This window comes from Chlamydotis macqueenii, chromosome 6 (assembly GCF_036417535.1).
Source record: "Chlamydotis macqueenii isolate bChlMac1 chromosome 6, bChlMac1.mat, whole genome shotgun sequence".
NCBI lineage: Eukaryota > Metazoa > Chordata > Aves > Otidiformes > Otididae > Chlamydotis > Chlamydotis macqueenii.
Window position 1 is genome coordinate 7,349,130 of NC_141561.1, and position 14,807 is coordinate 7,363,936.

Here is a 14,807-nt window from a genome sequence, read left to right on the forward strand (position 1 = left end):
ATAGGGAAACATTTAAAAATTATGAAGGGCAGGATAATGTAAATGTATGTTTCAGGAAGAGGAACAGTGATAGTGGTTCTTTGAGAAGTTCTAGTATTTGTGTTATTTTCAAGTTATTTTCTCACATTTTAAGGGATCCAAACCATTAACACGCGTCCATCCAGGTTTCAGAAGACTCCGAGAAGTTTAAACAAGTGCACTGGAAAAGTTTGTGTTTGTAAACATTTATTTTCTTGAACTGAAAAAGGCTTGCATCAGCACACATTGTACAGCCTTGCAAATTACACAAATTGAAAAAAGTTTGTTTCATTTATGTGCAATGAATTTTTAATGTCCAGTGAGCATCTGCAAATGATGAAAACTCAAACCATTAAAAAGGTTTCCAGCACTTATCAAACACAATTATCTTAGCGTGAAAAGGAAGAGAAAGAGATCCATACTGGTGGGAACACAATTAAAGTGCAAACATTTTGTCACTTGTGAAGATACATTTTAGTTTCTTCACACTTTTTGCTAAAAAGAAGAAATATTAAAATGTGATTCAGTGAACATTCTTTGTAACCTATTCATATTCCCCTTTAAATAATTATTAAACTTGTTGGATCAGAAGCAAATCCTTCAAGGGTACAACCTACTTGTAATTTCTTTTGACACTGCTTGAATGAATCTCAAAAGAAAATGACCATCTAAGGAGTTAGTTACTAAATTTTTTTTTTTTTTTAAGGAAAAAAATAAAGAAAAACACAAGGGACAAAGAACAGGTTAATTTGAAGATTTGGGGCAGTTTGCTAGAAAATGAGTGTAATTCCTTGAAAATGGCTCTCTTTTTCCCTCCACCAATCCTCAGGTTCCTGCCTTGGAATGGACAGCTGTGTGCTGGCTGTGAAAAGGGATTATAAAATACAAATCTGAATATGGATTTTTATGAACGTTTGCTGTACAATAGAACTTTGGATCTGATACAAGAATTCAAAAATATAAAACAAAACTACTATAAAAGTAGGGGGCATTTCAACAGCATTCCTTGTAGAAAGCTGCCTGTCTCTAAGATGATTCCTTGTTATTGTCTGGGATTAACTCTGCTTTTTTTTTTTTTCTTCATCCTGTTGGATCACGGGGTTACTTATTCTTCAATGGCTAATGTCATATGACAAAACATCCCAGGAGTGTCTATGAAGAGAACAGAAACCCCATAACATCAAGCCAATCAAGGAGAGGAGGACGTGGAAGTAGTAAAGGCTGAGTGTCCACTGATGGAACTGCTACTGAGAACTGGCCCTTTCCAGAACATGAAAGTCGTAGTGCTTCTTGCTTGTTCTCAGCCTGAACTTGTTCACTGAGGTACTACTTTGTTTCTTCAATGCATTCTGAGCAGCTGACATGGTAGGGAACGTAGCTAGAACCGTGTAAGTGGAGGCCAAGTCACTAGGTTTGGATGGCTCAGTGTTCACGCTACTATCTCCGCTGCCACAGTAACGACGATGGTGCTGCTGCTGTGTTTGTAGACACTGCGAATCCCTTAGCCACCGAATCTTGGCACCAACTTTTAAAAGTTCTCCAAATAGTTTTTCTGCTTCCATCCGAGTTATGCCTTCTGGCAGTTCAGTAATTTCTAGAACTTTTCCCACAACTGGAACAAGAAAAACATTGGATCTAAATTGGTCATTGTGCTCAATGATACAACAAATACAATGGAAAACGAGTTATTTCATACTTGTATTTCCAGTTGGCTGATACCAAATACACAGGCATTCCATTTCTGGTATTCCAGAGGGCCTTTTGCTTTCACATTTAACACTGCTTACAGCTACAGCGTACAAATAAAGACTGAGAATACAAAGAGGGCCCTCAAAAGAGACAGGGAGAAATAATAAAATAATCAACACCTAATTTTGCAGCAGGTTTGAGAACTCACTATAGCTTTTCACTGGCTTTGCCTGTTAACTCTTCACACATCACTGTGCTAAAGAAATTGTCTTCTCTCAGAAAATCCTCTCTAGTAAATTGTTAGAAAAAGTTCATTTATCTGTAACTTTCTGGAAAGAGTTGATAATAGGTAACACTTGCACCAAAAATTCTTTCCAATAAAGATACAAAGATAGATGATGTCAGGTTTTATTTGGATGACATCTTTATGAGCTCCAAGGAGCTGATCTGTAGATCTCCTAATATGTCCCCCAAATCCATATGCTTATTTATATTAGGGGGGAGAAAACCAAGGACAAACTAATTTGTGGTTTATGTTATTTCACACTTCACGCAAGTAAAAGGAAGCAGGGCTATGTATATGTAATTTAACAATATTTAATGTAACAATATAGTAAACTGATAAACTTGCTTTTCCTTTTAGTTCTGTCTAATCCTGCTCTTCTCTGGTCTTCTCTCCAGCCTTCAAAATCACACTTTTATAGTTTAAGCCCCCTCTTTGCCTCCCTCAAAATCAAATCTTCCTCTCCAGCCTGACGACTGCAGTGTTTGCCATGTCCATTCTGTCCAACTGCTTTTCATTCTGTCCCTTTTCTCACCTGTGCTTTTCTTGTTACATTCCCAGCCCATCACCATAATTCATTTTGTTGGAGGACTGTGTCAATCAGCAGTTCCATACCTGGTTCTCCTGCACCAAGATCTGCTGAAGCAGCCTTCTTTGCTGGTTTCTTTCCCCTGTTTCCATGTCTGTTTCCAGGCTGACACTGGAAAGATTGACATAAATGAGGTACTTGAATGACATTGTTCTAGTATCTCAAAATCTCTTTGTTAGCTCAGTGAAAAATGGTGCAGGGGAATGTCTAGAAAATAGCCTGCTCTACCATGATACAGAAAAGATTTTCATGTCTAATTTTAGTTTTGGAGTTTAGTAATCCTGCAGTCAGGCACATTCAGTCCTTGCCTTCAGAAGAAAGAGGAAATGGTGACCAAAAACCCCTTTAAATCTTCTTGGAAGAACAACACCCCCCCAAATCCATCACATCTTCTGCCTGATCTGGGGTAGAACTGAGCAATGTAGAGGGGTAGGAGGTCAGTGTGTTTGTCCCCAAAATTAAATACAAAGCAAAACATTTTAGCTTTGCTAAAAGTAATATTGTGGTTTTGTTTTTCTTGTAAGAAACAAAGCCACTCTTTGTTTAGAAATACCCACATGTATTTTCTATTTTTTAAAAAATCTTTATTCAAATAAAAGAAAATCCTTTTAGCAAATGTTCTCTCTTGTGATTTTTGGAAGTGCTGTCAGATTGCTTAAAAAAAAACAAAACAAAACAAAAAAAACAGAAAAAAACCCCATGTTCAACACTGTGCCTAAATCTAAATCTGAGGAATTTTTTTTTTTTAAGACAACATATAAGAACAATGGGAAGTATCAACACAAAATGAAACTGTTATTGGAAAGCAAGCACCTTCCACTCAACTACGTTTCTAATGCAATAAAATATTCCCCTGTTCGTGGTGGTTATAACGGTAGTCCCGAACTGTTGGGTTTTTTGGTTTTGCGTTTGTTTCCCCCCACCCAGTGTTGCCAGAAAATTGCTCTCTTTAATACCTGTTGGCTTGTTACTTGTCCACGTAACAAAGATGGTGGATTGTATTGCAAGGGTTGGCCAAGCAATGGGTATCTGGCATCTCCTTAAAGAAAAAGGTAATCAGAAGGGTTTTACTGCTATGTGAAATCTGCCTCCAAGTTCCTCTTACGATGTGTATCTTGCACAGAAGAGGAAGCAGAATAACTATGCACAAAGTAGTATATTTGGCTAGGCTAACAAAATAAGATTTGGCGTGGTTAAATAAATGTCAGTCAGTCACGTACCGATCACAAGGTGAAAAGGTAAAGCTTTCTTGCCTTTAAAGATTACACTGAAAAACACAGTAAAAGTTTTTCTTCATTGCAGTCTTATCTAAATTCTCTCATTTCAAAGTGAGCTTAATAAGGCTAAAGTTCCTCTCGGTGTACTAATTTAATTATTTTCATGGTTATATCCCTGATTAGTGCCAGGTACATCTTCACATTCCTGTTTGCTGCAAGGATCCGTAAAGACAATGGAACAGAAGTTTTTAGTAATCACAGAAGATTAAGAAAGTTGAGAGGTACACTTTAGAACAGGCAACCTGGAATTTTTACAACAGCGGAATACAAAGCAAATGACAAATATTATGCAGAAGGTCAGACGAGGACAGACAAGAACATAAGGTTTTCTTTCTCAATAAGGAAGACATACAGAACTTTCTGTAAGTTTTGCTTTAAAGTAAATCTTTCTGGAAAACAGACTCGTTAATTCTGAATTTGGGAACTATACCAGGATGTCTTTTCTCGCTGACAGAGGGCGTTTTTTATCATTTGATTTAAAAATGTTTTTAAACTGTCACATCTCAGTGAAAATTCCCTACTTCCTGTTTTTCTGTTAACATGGCAGTAGAAGATTGAAACTCTTCTACAAGGAATTTTTCCTTTGGGTCGGTACTATCTGAAACACTAACAGAAGTAGTAGTATTGGCTCGGGGCTCTAGTCCCATCATGCTAGTTTTTCTGCAAAGGAATGAAGAACTCTCACTTAGGCAGTGGTTTCACTCAGTGCATCATCAACTGCATTTGGCAGAACATCCATCTCAACACTGCATTTCTGTCCTTTCCCCAAAAGATAACATGCCCACCTAATGTATTAACATCAGCTGCTCCCACATTACTTATCTTTGTAGCTCTAAAATTATATCCTTTGTGACAGTGTGTGCCAAGTTCTTGATTTATGGTTAAAACTTGAAGCTAAATTATATAAAACATTTTATTAATATTTTCAATGCTGAAATGGGGATTTCACGTTGAGAGAGCTAGCGGGTTATAGAAGCTCTCACAATAAGAAGATCAAAAGCTTCTGGGAATACGAGGGACAGTATCAGTGCAGAGAGATGTGTAATTTTCCATGATGCTTGAGTGGATAATTTTGACAATCTCGCTTTAAGAGCATTACTACTCAAGTGAGCTATAATTAACCACAAAATCCTAATATAACTTGTATTTTAAAACATTCAAATAAAAAGCACACACGCATTTTAGTTAAGTAAAAATATACCTTGTCCAGGGACAAAAGGTCTAGAAAACTGGGACACAATAGAAAGAGGTGTTAATGCGGGACGGATGTTCTTCATGTTTGATAGCTGAGCTGGTGCTGGTGATTGGGCCGGTGAGGTGACAGGACTACCTAGTTGAGGACTATGCTGCAACTGGAATAGAAAACAAGTTAGTGTTTTAAAAGGTAGCTAGCTGACCAAGCTAAACACCAGCTACAGCACTGAAAGACTGCAGCAAAGTTAAAATAGCTGTATGGAGTTTTATCAGGGCAGATTTTTATTCCACAAAAAGAACTTTTGAAAAAATATGCAAAGATGCAATTTATGCAAATTGTAAGTTACACTGGAAAACAAAACAAAAAACTCATACCTGTGCAGCACTGTCTAAAGTGCTAAGTTCTGTGGACTTCTGCCCCCTCTGATGATCACAGTAATATTTATTCTGTTTCCATTGTGGAGGTGAATGGTTGCGAGGCTGAGGGTTGTTAGGTATATTTAGCTGCATCATTACTACTCCTCCACCTGGTGGTGGTGCTACTGCTGCAAGACAAGAAATCAGCAGCATACTGTTAGTTCTTCATACATTCAATCTTCATTTTAGCAGAACAGACATGAATTAAAGGAATAACATAATGAATGTTTTGCAAAATCAGCTGAATTCTAGAAAATTAGAGTAGTGTCTCGTGTACAATTATATTCCTGCTATCGGATAAATCTGCAATCATTAACCTAGGGCTTCCCAGAATCAGAAAAGATAAGTAGAACCACTGAAACTCATTATGGAGAATATTTTTGAAAGAAATCATTCTATTTGATAGTAGTTGAAAGTATTCTGCATTCACTGTAGTTACTGCCAGAGCAATGTGTTGAAGAACATGTCGTATTAAGCAAAAAAAAAAAAAAAAAAAGCTTTAATTAAAACTAGACGTTAACTAGTTAGTTTTACATGATATACAGCAATATGGACTCAAAATGTTTTCTCTGATATGATGGAAATACCTGGAATCAACCTTCAGTCTGATGTTACCCTCATTTACAAGTTTTATATATGAAGTTTTTCTGGGCAGACTGCAAATGGCTCCCCACATCCCATAGCACTCAGCTACCGTAGTAGCGACAGGAATGCCAAAGTCAGGGGAGAACAGCCAAACAGGCAGCGTTGTTCCATAAGGTTTCACGTGAGGAGTTGTGATGAGAGGTTGCCTGAGAGAAGAACTGTCTTCCCCCTTTGACCTGGCTCTGTCCCAGTAAACTTATGTAATCTCTACATGTAAACCCAAGATGCTCCAGACAAACATCTATATACACAATACATTTTACATAAGAAAATTGGTTTAATTTTAATATTTTATGCATATATACAAATATTATGATACCTATTTAAATCTCACTGTTTTATTTTATAGCATTTTATTCTGCAGCACTCAGCATACAACTCTTGACTTCTCTATTCTGCAAGAACTGAACACTCAACAAAAAACATGCTTGTCTTTCAAAATCATCTACAGCACTGTTTCTAAAAAAGTGTCACAATCTGAGAATGCTATTTAAACTGCAAAAGAAAACTCTGTGGATCCAGAAAGACTTGTTCTTTCTATTACTTCTAGTTCCACTAGCATTTCAGTTAATCAAAATAAATGGAATTCTTTTCCTAAACAAGCATGCTGATGAAGCGTCACAGAATGCCTAAGTCAGTTTGCAGACACTTGACCCCTGTCAAAACCCATTAGAAGGAAAACCCAGAAGAAATCCTTGAAAGGCTCCCCAGATCTGCAGTCTGGTCCTGCAACTTTTTCAAATGAAAAGAAACACAACTCTGCTGCTTCTCTGCATATATCCTCGTTGTCTGTACCTCAGTGGCCTTGATTCATCATCTCAATATCACTTACTGAAAAGCATGCTTTTCTTTGTTCTCTCAAAATTTGTTTTCCCTATATCATAGAGGGCTTCCCCCTTCCCCAACTACTTTAAATCACAGTTTAACAGGTTTGAATCAGGCTTCCAAAACAGAAACCAGCATTACTAGGATAGATTAGGAGTGTAGAAGAACAAACTAGTGAGAGACCAATTTTGGACATCCTGAAATGACAATCTTCCAGAATTAAAGCCAAACTAACTTGAAGCAAAGTGGAAACAAAACCAAGCCTGCCCACAAACTAAAATACACTGCCAATCCAGCTATCTTACTACTTAACTGCATGTTATCTGTTTACTAATAAACAGGGTCCAAAAATATCTTAAATGTTGGTAAGAAACTCAACATCTGTAGTGGAGTCTAGGTCATTGACCTAGGGTTGTTTAATCTATTGCTTGCAAAACAGGGAGATAGCAGTATTTGTGATCAGAGGTTTGGCTGCCCAAAAACAAGTAATGTATCAAATTCCCTACTAGTAAAATAAGGACAGTGCCGCCATGATCACAGGATTGTTCTGTAGCCTCTTGTTTGGAGGCTAACACTAGTGCTCTTTGTTTTGGTTGGAAATTCAGAGTTTTCAAGTGTTTAGATGTTAACATTTATGAACATTTCATGGATATGACAAGCTCTGTGTCACTGCTGTTTTCACTCACCATTGAGGCTGCTATTTATAACGCTTTTTAAAAAAATACCTAAATATTTTGTAGATCAAAACATTCTGAACCTGATTTAAGTGCTTTTGCTAGCACTCTTATCTGCTGCCTCCAAGCTGCCCCCATGAAATTGTCTATTGCTTCACTTAAGTTCCAAGTTGTCATAAGTTACATTAATAGCAGTTCAGATGAAGAATTACTAAAAAAGTATTTGCAGAGATGGCACTCAAGTGGAGTTGTTCTAGCAGTTAGCCATGAAATAAATCTGGTAATTTACAACAGATTTCTAGACAGAATGGCTTAGATGAAAATCCCAATAAAATATACCTTTTATTGGCTGCATGATGGAAAGACCAGTGGGCGAACTTTTACAGGATGAGGGTGAAGACACTATGCTGTAGTGCACAATGGAAGCAGCCTGTTGTGGCTTTGACTTTGATGAAGGTGGCAATAATGTAGGAGGAGATGGCTTCTGACTTGAATGGTTGCTATAAACTATGAAAGTAAAAGCAGTAAATGAGGCTACCGTAAGAACAAAACCAAAACACCCCACACAGCTTTGGAAGATTTTGTTTAGCCTTTCAGCAGGGTCGCAAAGCTGCCTCTTCTCCCTGTCCAAATCCAGAATGCTTACAATGTTCACCCTCTTCTCCGGGAATCTTAAGAAAATTGCTACTCCTACTCCATTAAGTGCAATCTAGAATGCTTCTTGAGTAGAAGAGCCAAGCATACTGCTTCTCCTAGATGTACCTTGCTCTTGTTCTATGAAATGTAAACCCAAATCTCAAATTTTTCAGACCCATGTAGCTATTCAGGAAAAGATGAAAGTCATTCTACAGACAACGTATAGTTCCCACACCTGCCTCAACTCACAAGCAGACATGCAAGGCATTATGAAGTTCATTATTGAATTCTGAGAAACTTGAGAGCTTTTAATGATAAACAAATTGAGATGTCAAGTTGACCTGCCTCCAGTATAACTTCAGAAACGGAACACAGAAGGAAATATAACATCACAGTTAATTCTAAATCAAACCCTTAATAGCAACTATCCAATGACCCAGTGTAATAATAGCTAGACATTTTTGAATAAAAACTTTATTCCCCCAACCTGCACACTGCTGTCCTTGAAGCTGCTGGGAGTTGCATGGTGATGATGTTCTAGGAAACTGTATCTGCTCTGATCCAGGAGGCTGTAAATATCCTACCGATGAACTGTAATAATAACAAAAAAAAGAACATGACAGGCATTTATGCTACACTCATTTATTTAATCATCACTGCTGCATTTGCTGTCTATATGTACTGCAAATCACTCAGACTTCATTAATTTTAAAATCAATAATACCCCCACCTGCCCCTGAATCTACTTTCTTGAGAAGACAGAAGTTTCACATCTCTTCCCTGGGAAAAACTTATGCCCTGCACACATTGCGAAGAAGCTGTACCAATTCACCTATTTTGATACGCTCTTTTTGTGTCGCTAGAGCTATATCAGTATAAAGACATGTGGAATAAGAATAGAGACAATTTGTTGTCTTGCCCAATTACCCAGAATTAGGTCTCAGTTAAATGATCACCACAGAACCTGCCACGAGGATTTCAGATGCAGTCTCTCAGCTGGAGGCTGGCCCCACGCAGCTGAGCCAGCTTATTCAGCACACCAACCAAGTACAGACCTGCTTCAGTGGGAGTAACACAGCCTAAAGAGATGATTGCCTTTCCACGGCTTCAGCAAATAGCGCGTGGGAAAAGGAAAAATAACCAGTCATGGAAAGTTATTCAAAGAGATAAACCACCTCTCATTTGTTTGCAGTGTGTAGGAAAAAGATAACTTTAAAAATTCATTTATGCCACGTGCTTTCTCAGGGCATTGAGGCGAAAAATGGGTTACAGACATAGGCACATTCTACCGTACCACTGTGATCATACTGCCAGAGCCAGAACAGTAGGTTGGTGGGCCATAATCAGAATGGTGCCTATATAATGCTGTACTTCATTTCTGTACTAGCAGATAAAGTAAAAATTCTGAGGGAATGAGAAAAAAAAATATTACTTCATATTGTGGGAAAAAAAAAAAAAAGGAGGTGTAATCCTATTGGACTTACCATTTTTACCTATATCGTCACAAGAAGTTTGTTCCATCCTTTGTCCCACAGTTCAATTGTATAATGTTAAGATTGTCTTCCATTAAAGGAAACAAAACTGAGCGAAAATTAAATCAGGTGGTTTAATATCTGCATGAGATGTGTGCTCTCACACAGCTCCTCATCTGTCTACTGATTATCGTTTTCAGTAGTGACCTGTAGGTTTGAGACTATTCAGTTCCTGCAGAACAGTATTCTGCTTTCCTTGTCAAAGTGCTGCAGCGTAACTATTTTGATAAAAGCAAGATGCTGTCACTAGCTGCTAGTCTGCTCTGAATTCCTAACAGCTGTTTCTCTGTTCAAGAGCGGGACACTCTAAGTGACGCAAAAGATCAAGCGACAAAACTTACTTCAAAGAAGTCTGGGATTATGTCTGCCTATGACTTCACTGAACCTCAAATATAAACTACAGAAGAAAAGGATTAAAAGAACCTTCAGATACAAAGAACAAGAATTCAGATTTAAGTAGGTGAAGCCATGCAGCAGTGACACAAATACTGTTTATGTCTCTGCACTCACAAAAGGATGAAGCAAGCTCCATGCTATTGCTGCTTGTTTAAAAGCTGCAAGCAAGGTATTTTTAAATGAAGCACGTTTCCAAGTTAAAAAAACTCGAGAAAGAAAAATTTCTAACAAGCATTAATTCTAATGAATTCTCTCAGGTATTCGCCTATCTGTTCTCTCATAAATACTCAAATTGTATTGGGGACACAGATACATACACAGGGAGGTCTGTACACATAGACTAGTTTGCTGTTATGAGGTAGGTTAAAAAAAAAGAAAAAAAAAAGAAAAGAGTAAAAATTATCAAACAGACCCCAAGCACAGGAAAGTTCCTATACTTGTTTCATAGCCAGCTTTGTGCCAGCAGGCCTTGTTACCTACACAAGGTAAGCTAACATCCTTCCAGACAAAGCTCCAAAAAAAGAAGTTAGTCAGTCGTCTTCTGAGATTCCGATCTTTTCTCTACCTTATTAAAGTAGTATCTTTGACAAAATCAATGAATATGGGCAGTCATCTTAAATGTTACTGCAAAAAAACCCTAAAAGGCATTGCTAATGAGGTGTTGCATCCTAAAAAAAGGAATGCAAAGAACTTAAGAAATGGAACTAGAGTAAAGCATTGCTGAAAGTGATACGGAAACAACGTTTTCCAGTCTAACAAGTTTGTCCCAATTAAAGCAGAACTGGTTGCTTTAGTTAATTGCATAAGAGCAAAAATAAATAGATAATACAGTGTCTGTAAGACTACCTTTAAAATACATTTTAATATATGCAATACTATAGCAGATCCTGTCAATTATTACAAGGCAATTAAGCCTCGTTGCTGATAAATCAAATAACCCAGTTAAACTCACCTTAAATTATTCTGTTGACCGGATGGAATGACACTGTAGTAAACTGGCATTCCTGTTGCTGGCAATCCTTGATTTGACTGACTGGGAATTATAACAGGCTGTTGATACGTCTGCTGGGGCACTGCTTGGGAACCTTGAGGCACGGAAACCTAAAATTGAGAACACATTAAGATTTTCTTCTACAGACCATGTTTCTTTCTGCCTCTTGACCATCACCTAGCTTATATAAGAATTTTTTAAAAACCCAGAAACTGGAAGATCTGCTGGAGTTCTGTAAAGCCAGAAAACTAGCAATAACAATAGTTGAAATACTGTTTTATTAAAAAAAAAAAAAATTATCTTCTTCCCCTAAAATGGAAATGTTGGTTGCAAGGGACTCCATAAACTGAAAAAAAAAGATATTTTTTTCTACACAGAAAGTGGGGTGGTAGGGAGGGAAATCTTATGAGCTCTTTCTTCCCCATCCTCTGAACCTCAATTAACACAGCACTTGGCATTCAACAAGACCAGAACTTGTACACTTGTGACAGATTTTCTTCTCACTTCAGTTGTGGGTTTGTTTGTTTGTTTAATTTCTGTCCCCAGAGTCACCTCTGACACCTGCTTGTAGCTTTTTACCAGTTACAAAGCAATGCACTTAAAGTTTTTTTTTTTTTTTTAAAGCCATTCAAACACAAAGAAAAATGACTGGAAACTTCGGAATAAATTACCCACCTGATAAGATGGCACTGAAGGATATGGAACAATCACACCTTGAATTTGATTCCCAACGTTGTTGTGTTGGCCACTGACTAGATTTTGATTCTGAGACTGCTGAACTCCAACTAAACCCTGGTAGTTTTGCTGCTGGTTAGGCAAAACCTGGTAACCTGAAATTATATATTTAAATTTTATTTTGAAATAATGAACATATTTTATATACAGTTGCCTATGTGAAAATGTACGTGTAGCATTTTCCAATGGCTTTTTAAATCTGGCAACTTCATAAAAGAGTTGAACTTATCATGCATATAAAAAGAAATTAACATGAAAATTAACAATTTTTTCGTTGGATCCAGCATGAAATACTATACATACTATTTGCAATGCTGATCTCACATGCTTGCAATATTTATTTACACTCTAATGAGTAACATGCAGTAACACCTTGATTTGATAGGTGAAAGCCAGAACATTTGAACAAAGCATGCTAGATAACATCAGAGCCAATTAATTGTCTATTATTACAAACAAGGCCATTCTAGTTACGCTACATTCCACTAGTACCTCAGGTGCCCTAGGGATGAGAGTATCTTGACTAAGATTCAAAATGGAATCACACTTGAAGAAAATTTGTATAAAGCACCTGTGCAAATCTTAAAAAGGGCAATTCCTAATGAAATCTGTAATGCTAGAAACAACTGGGAACTGAGACAAATCTTCCAGGTAAAAGCCATGTTCATACACAATGGAAGACATTTTATATTCAAAGTTTTACTGGGGGAGAAAAAGAAAGATGTTCATATTCACCCCTCTGCAGTGCCTCTACAGCAATTTATTATCGTTTAAACTGGTATCCTCTGCTATCTTTAAAAAATGGCCTAAAAAAGTTCCCAACCCCCCCCAAAACCCAAACAGGAAATCTGTGCACTTATTAGGTCCAAACTTAGCTCCTGCTTTTTTAAAAAACATAGAGCAGGTAACTGCTACCATGATCAAGACATATGCAGAGCACAAGTAAAGTTCTTCCTGTCATATTCTATTACACAAGTATGTGCTACTTACCACATCAGCAAAAACCCACAAGTAACTATCAGTGTTTCTAAGACAAACCCAGTTATCGTTCCAGAATAACAAAACTGGGCTCGTCAAGATGCACTGACAGCAAGAAGAGTCTGTGTTTAACTTGGACACATTCACAGTCTACTGATCTTGATGTTCCCCATGCTCCCTACCTTGGTATGGAACTATAATAAAGGCAGATATAGCTGCAAAAACTCATTGGATTTTTTTTTTTTTTTAAACTGTGTTTAAAAAATTGCACGGTCTATTTTGAAAATAATTAGTCAGTTAACAGAAAATACTTTTTTTTGTAAACAAAACCCACCAATGTTCACTGATTACATACATATAGGGTACAATGAAGATTGTGATTAACTGTCTCAGCTGGCGTTCTCTACAGAAATTGCAAGAATGAAGACTAAAAAAGACTGTTAATGTCATCAAATATTGCTTCCGAAAATTAAAGGGAAAAAGGTTTCATTTGTTAAAACCAAGAGAGCTATTCATTAGAAACACACAACACACTATAAATGTTTTCAGAGTACTACACAAAACTTCAGAACAACACATGCTTGAATCAGGATTAGTAATTAGAATTTTTAATAAGTTTGAACTATGTACAAAAAAAGACATATCTGTAATAAATGCTTAAATCTACTTTGTTACAAAATGATCTGTGGCACCTAAAAAGCAGCAGAATGCAAAGTTGCAGTATATGACAGATACAATCAATACATCTGCAAGCCAAACCCCTCATTTCCCAGAAATTGCAATGTAGCTGTGAATACTTTTCAGCTTTTTCTGGCACTTCCAGAGACAGACATAATCAATTTTGCAAGCAGGGAGAAGTGGAACAATATAAATTGACTGCCAAGAAGGCTCCCCACAGCGTTCCAAAGAACGGTCTATTTTCAGCTTCACAGTTTCACCTCTGCATAGAGTGGTCTGACAGAAATGCAGCACTCAGCAGAAACCCCACACCTGCCACAGCAGATTGTCTCATTACACAGAAATACTCTAAAATAGTAGATAAAAAAAGAAGCATGGTTCTTAATATTTACATGATTAAAATGAAATCGCTGTTAGTGTAATAAAAGTTAACTTACAGAAACAGAAATACATTTTTTTAATAACACATCAAGAGTGGGAAATAACCTTTATTCAAACAGAAAAGCAAATACAATCGTTTGGGTAACAAGCTGTGAGTACAGCTTGAGTACAGCTATTTCAGCTACAGCTCTTACTACAACTGTAATAGTTTTATCACTGGCCCTTGTGACGCAGAAGCTAGTTGAACTTGAGCTGATGTTTCTACAGTAATTGTAGTTCCGATAATGTTTTTAATCAACATGGTTAGGTCTCATGGTAACTGGGCCCTCATTATCATGGCAATCAGAAATGCCTTTTTCTTAAAGAGAGTTTTCTTCTCCCAACATCTCTTGGACAACCAAAGCATTCTTATTAGAAGTGAAATCCTCAACTATTTCACCTGAAACCCCTTTAAAAAGGAAGCCAGGAAGCAGCTGAAAAAGAGACCGGTTCACTGTGAGAAATGTAAACCTCTCAGACAGTGTTACGGCCCCGAATCCAACAGCTCATAAATAAAGTCGGGCCACTCTGTAATATTAAACCAAAAGTGGCTTCAGTTGCCACGCTGCCAGAAGCTGTCATCTTTTATCTAAATCTGTGTTTGGAAAGTTATTTCGTAGTTAGTAACCACTTCATAAGATGAATAAAACCCACAGCTTTTATGTAATGCAAGATTTGTTCATTCTAGTTTTCGACCAGACACATGGCTATTTTAGCCAAGGAACACGCTGCCTTTTCTCTCAAAACCAGCTGTTGCTAATAAGCATCGACCATTTCGGATGTAGCTCTGTGTCAACTTAATACAAATATTTAAGGTTTAAAATAAATCT

The 14,807-nt window shown here is 37.2% G+C and overlaps 1 protein-coding gene across 14 annotated transcripts in view; it reads right to left on the minus strand.

Moving 5' to 3' along the window:
* Nucleotides 1-208: 208 nt before the first annotated feature.
* The window catches only part of R3HDM1 (R3H domain containing 1), a 54,566-nt gene continuing 39,967 nt past the window's right edge, over nucleotides 209-14,807 (minus strand). For 10 of the 14 annotated variants that reach the window (XM_086750312.1, XM_086750305.1, XM_086750302.1 and 7 more), the window contains 9 exons: nucleotides 11,842-11,996; nucleotides 11,128-11,276; nucleotides 8,735-8,838; nucleotides 7,951-8,118; nucleotides 5,426-5,595; nucleotides 5,058-5,208; nucleotides 3,536-3,618; nucleotides 2,606-2,690; nucleotides 209-1,630 (listed from right to left, as the gene is read on the minus strand). In XM_086750312.1, coding sequence (XP_086606438.1) covers nucleotides 1,263-1,630; nucleotides 2,606-2,690; nucleotides 3,536-3,618; nucleotides 5,058-5,208; nucleotides 5,426-5,595; nucleotides 7,951-8,118; nucleotides 8,735-8,838; nucleotides 11,128-11,276; nucleotides 11,842-11,996 — 1,433 coding nt within the window. In that variant the 3' untranslated portion in view covers nucleotides 209-1,262. The remainder of the gene's footprint in view (nucleotides 1,631-2,605; nucleotides 2,691-3,535; nucleotides 3,619-5,057; nucleotides 5,209-5,425; nucleotides 5,596-7,950; nucleotides 8,119-8,734; nucleotides 8,839-11,127; nucleotides 11,277-11,841; nucleotides 11,997-14,807) is intronic. The other 4 variants (XM_086750310.1, XM_086750307.1, XM_086750306.1 and 1 more) reach the window with 2 other exon arrangements.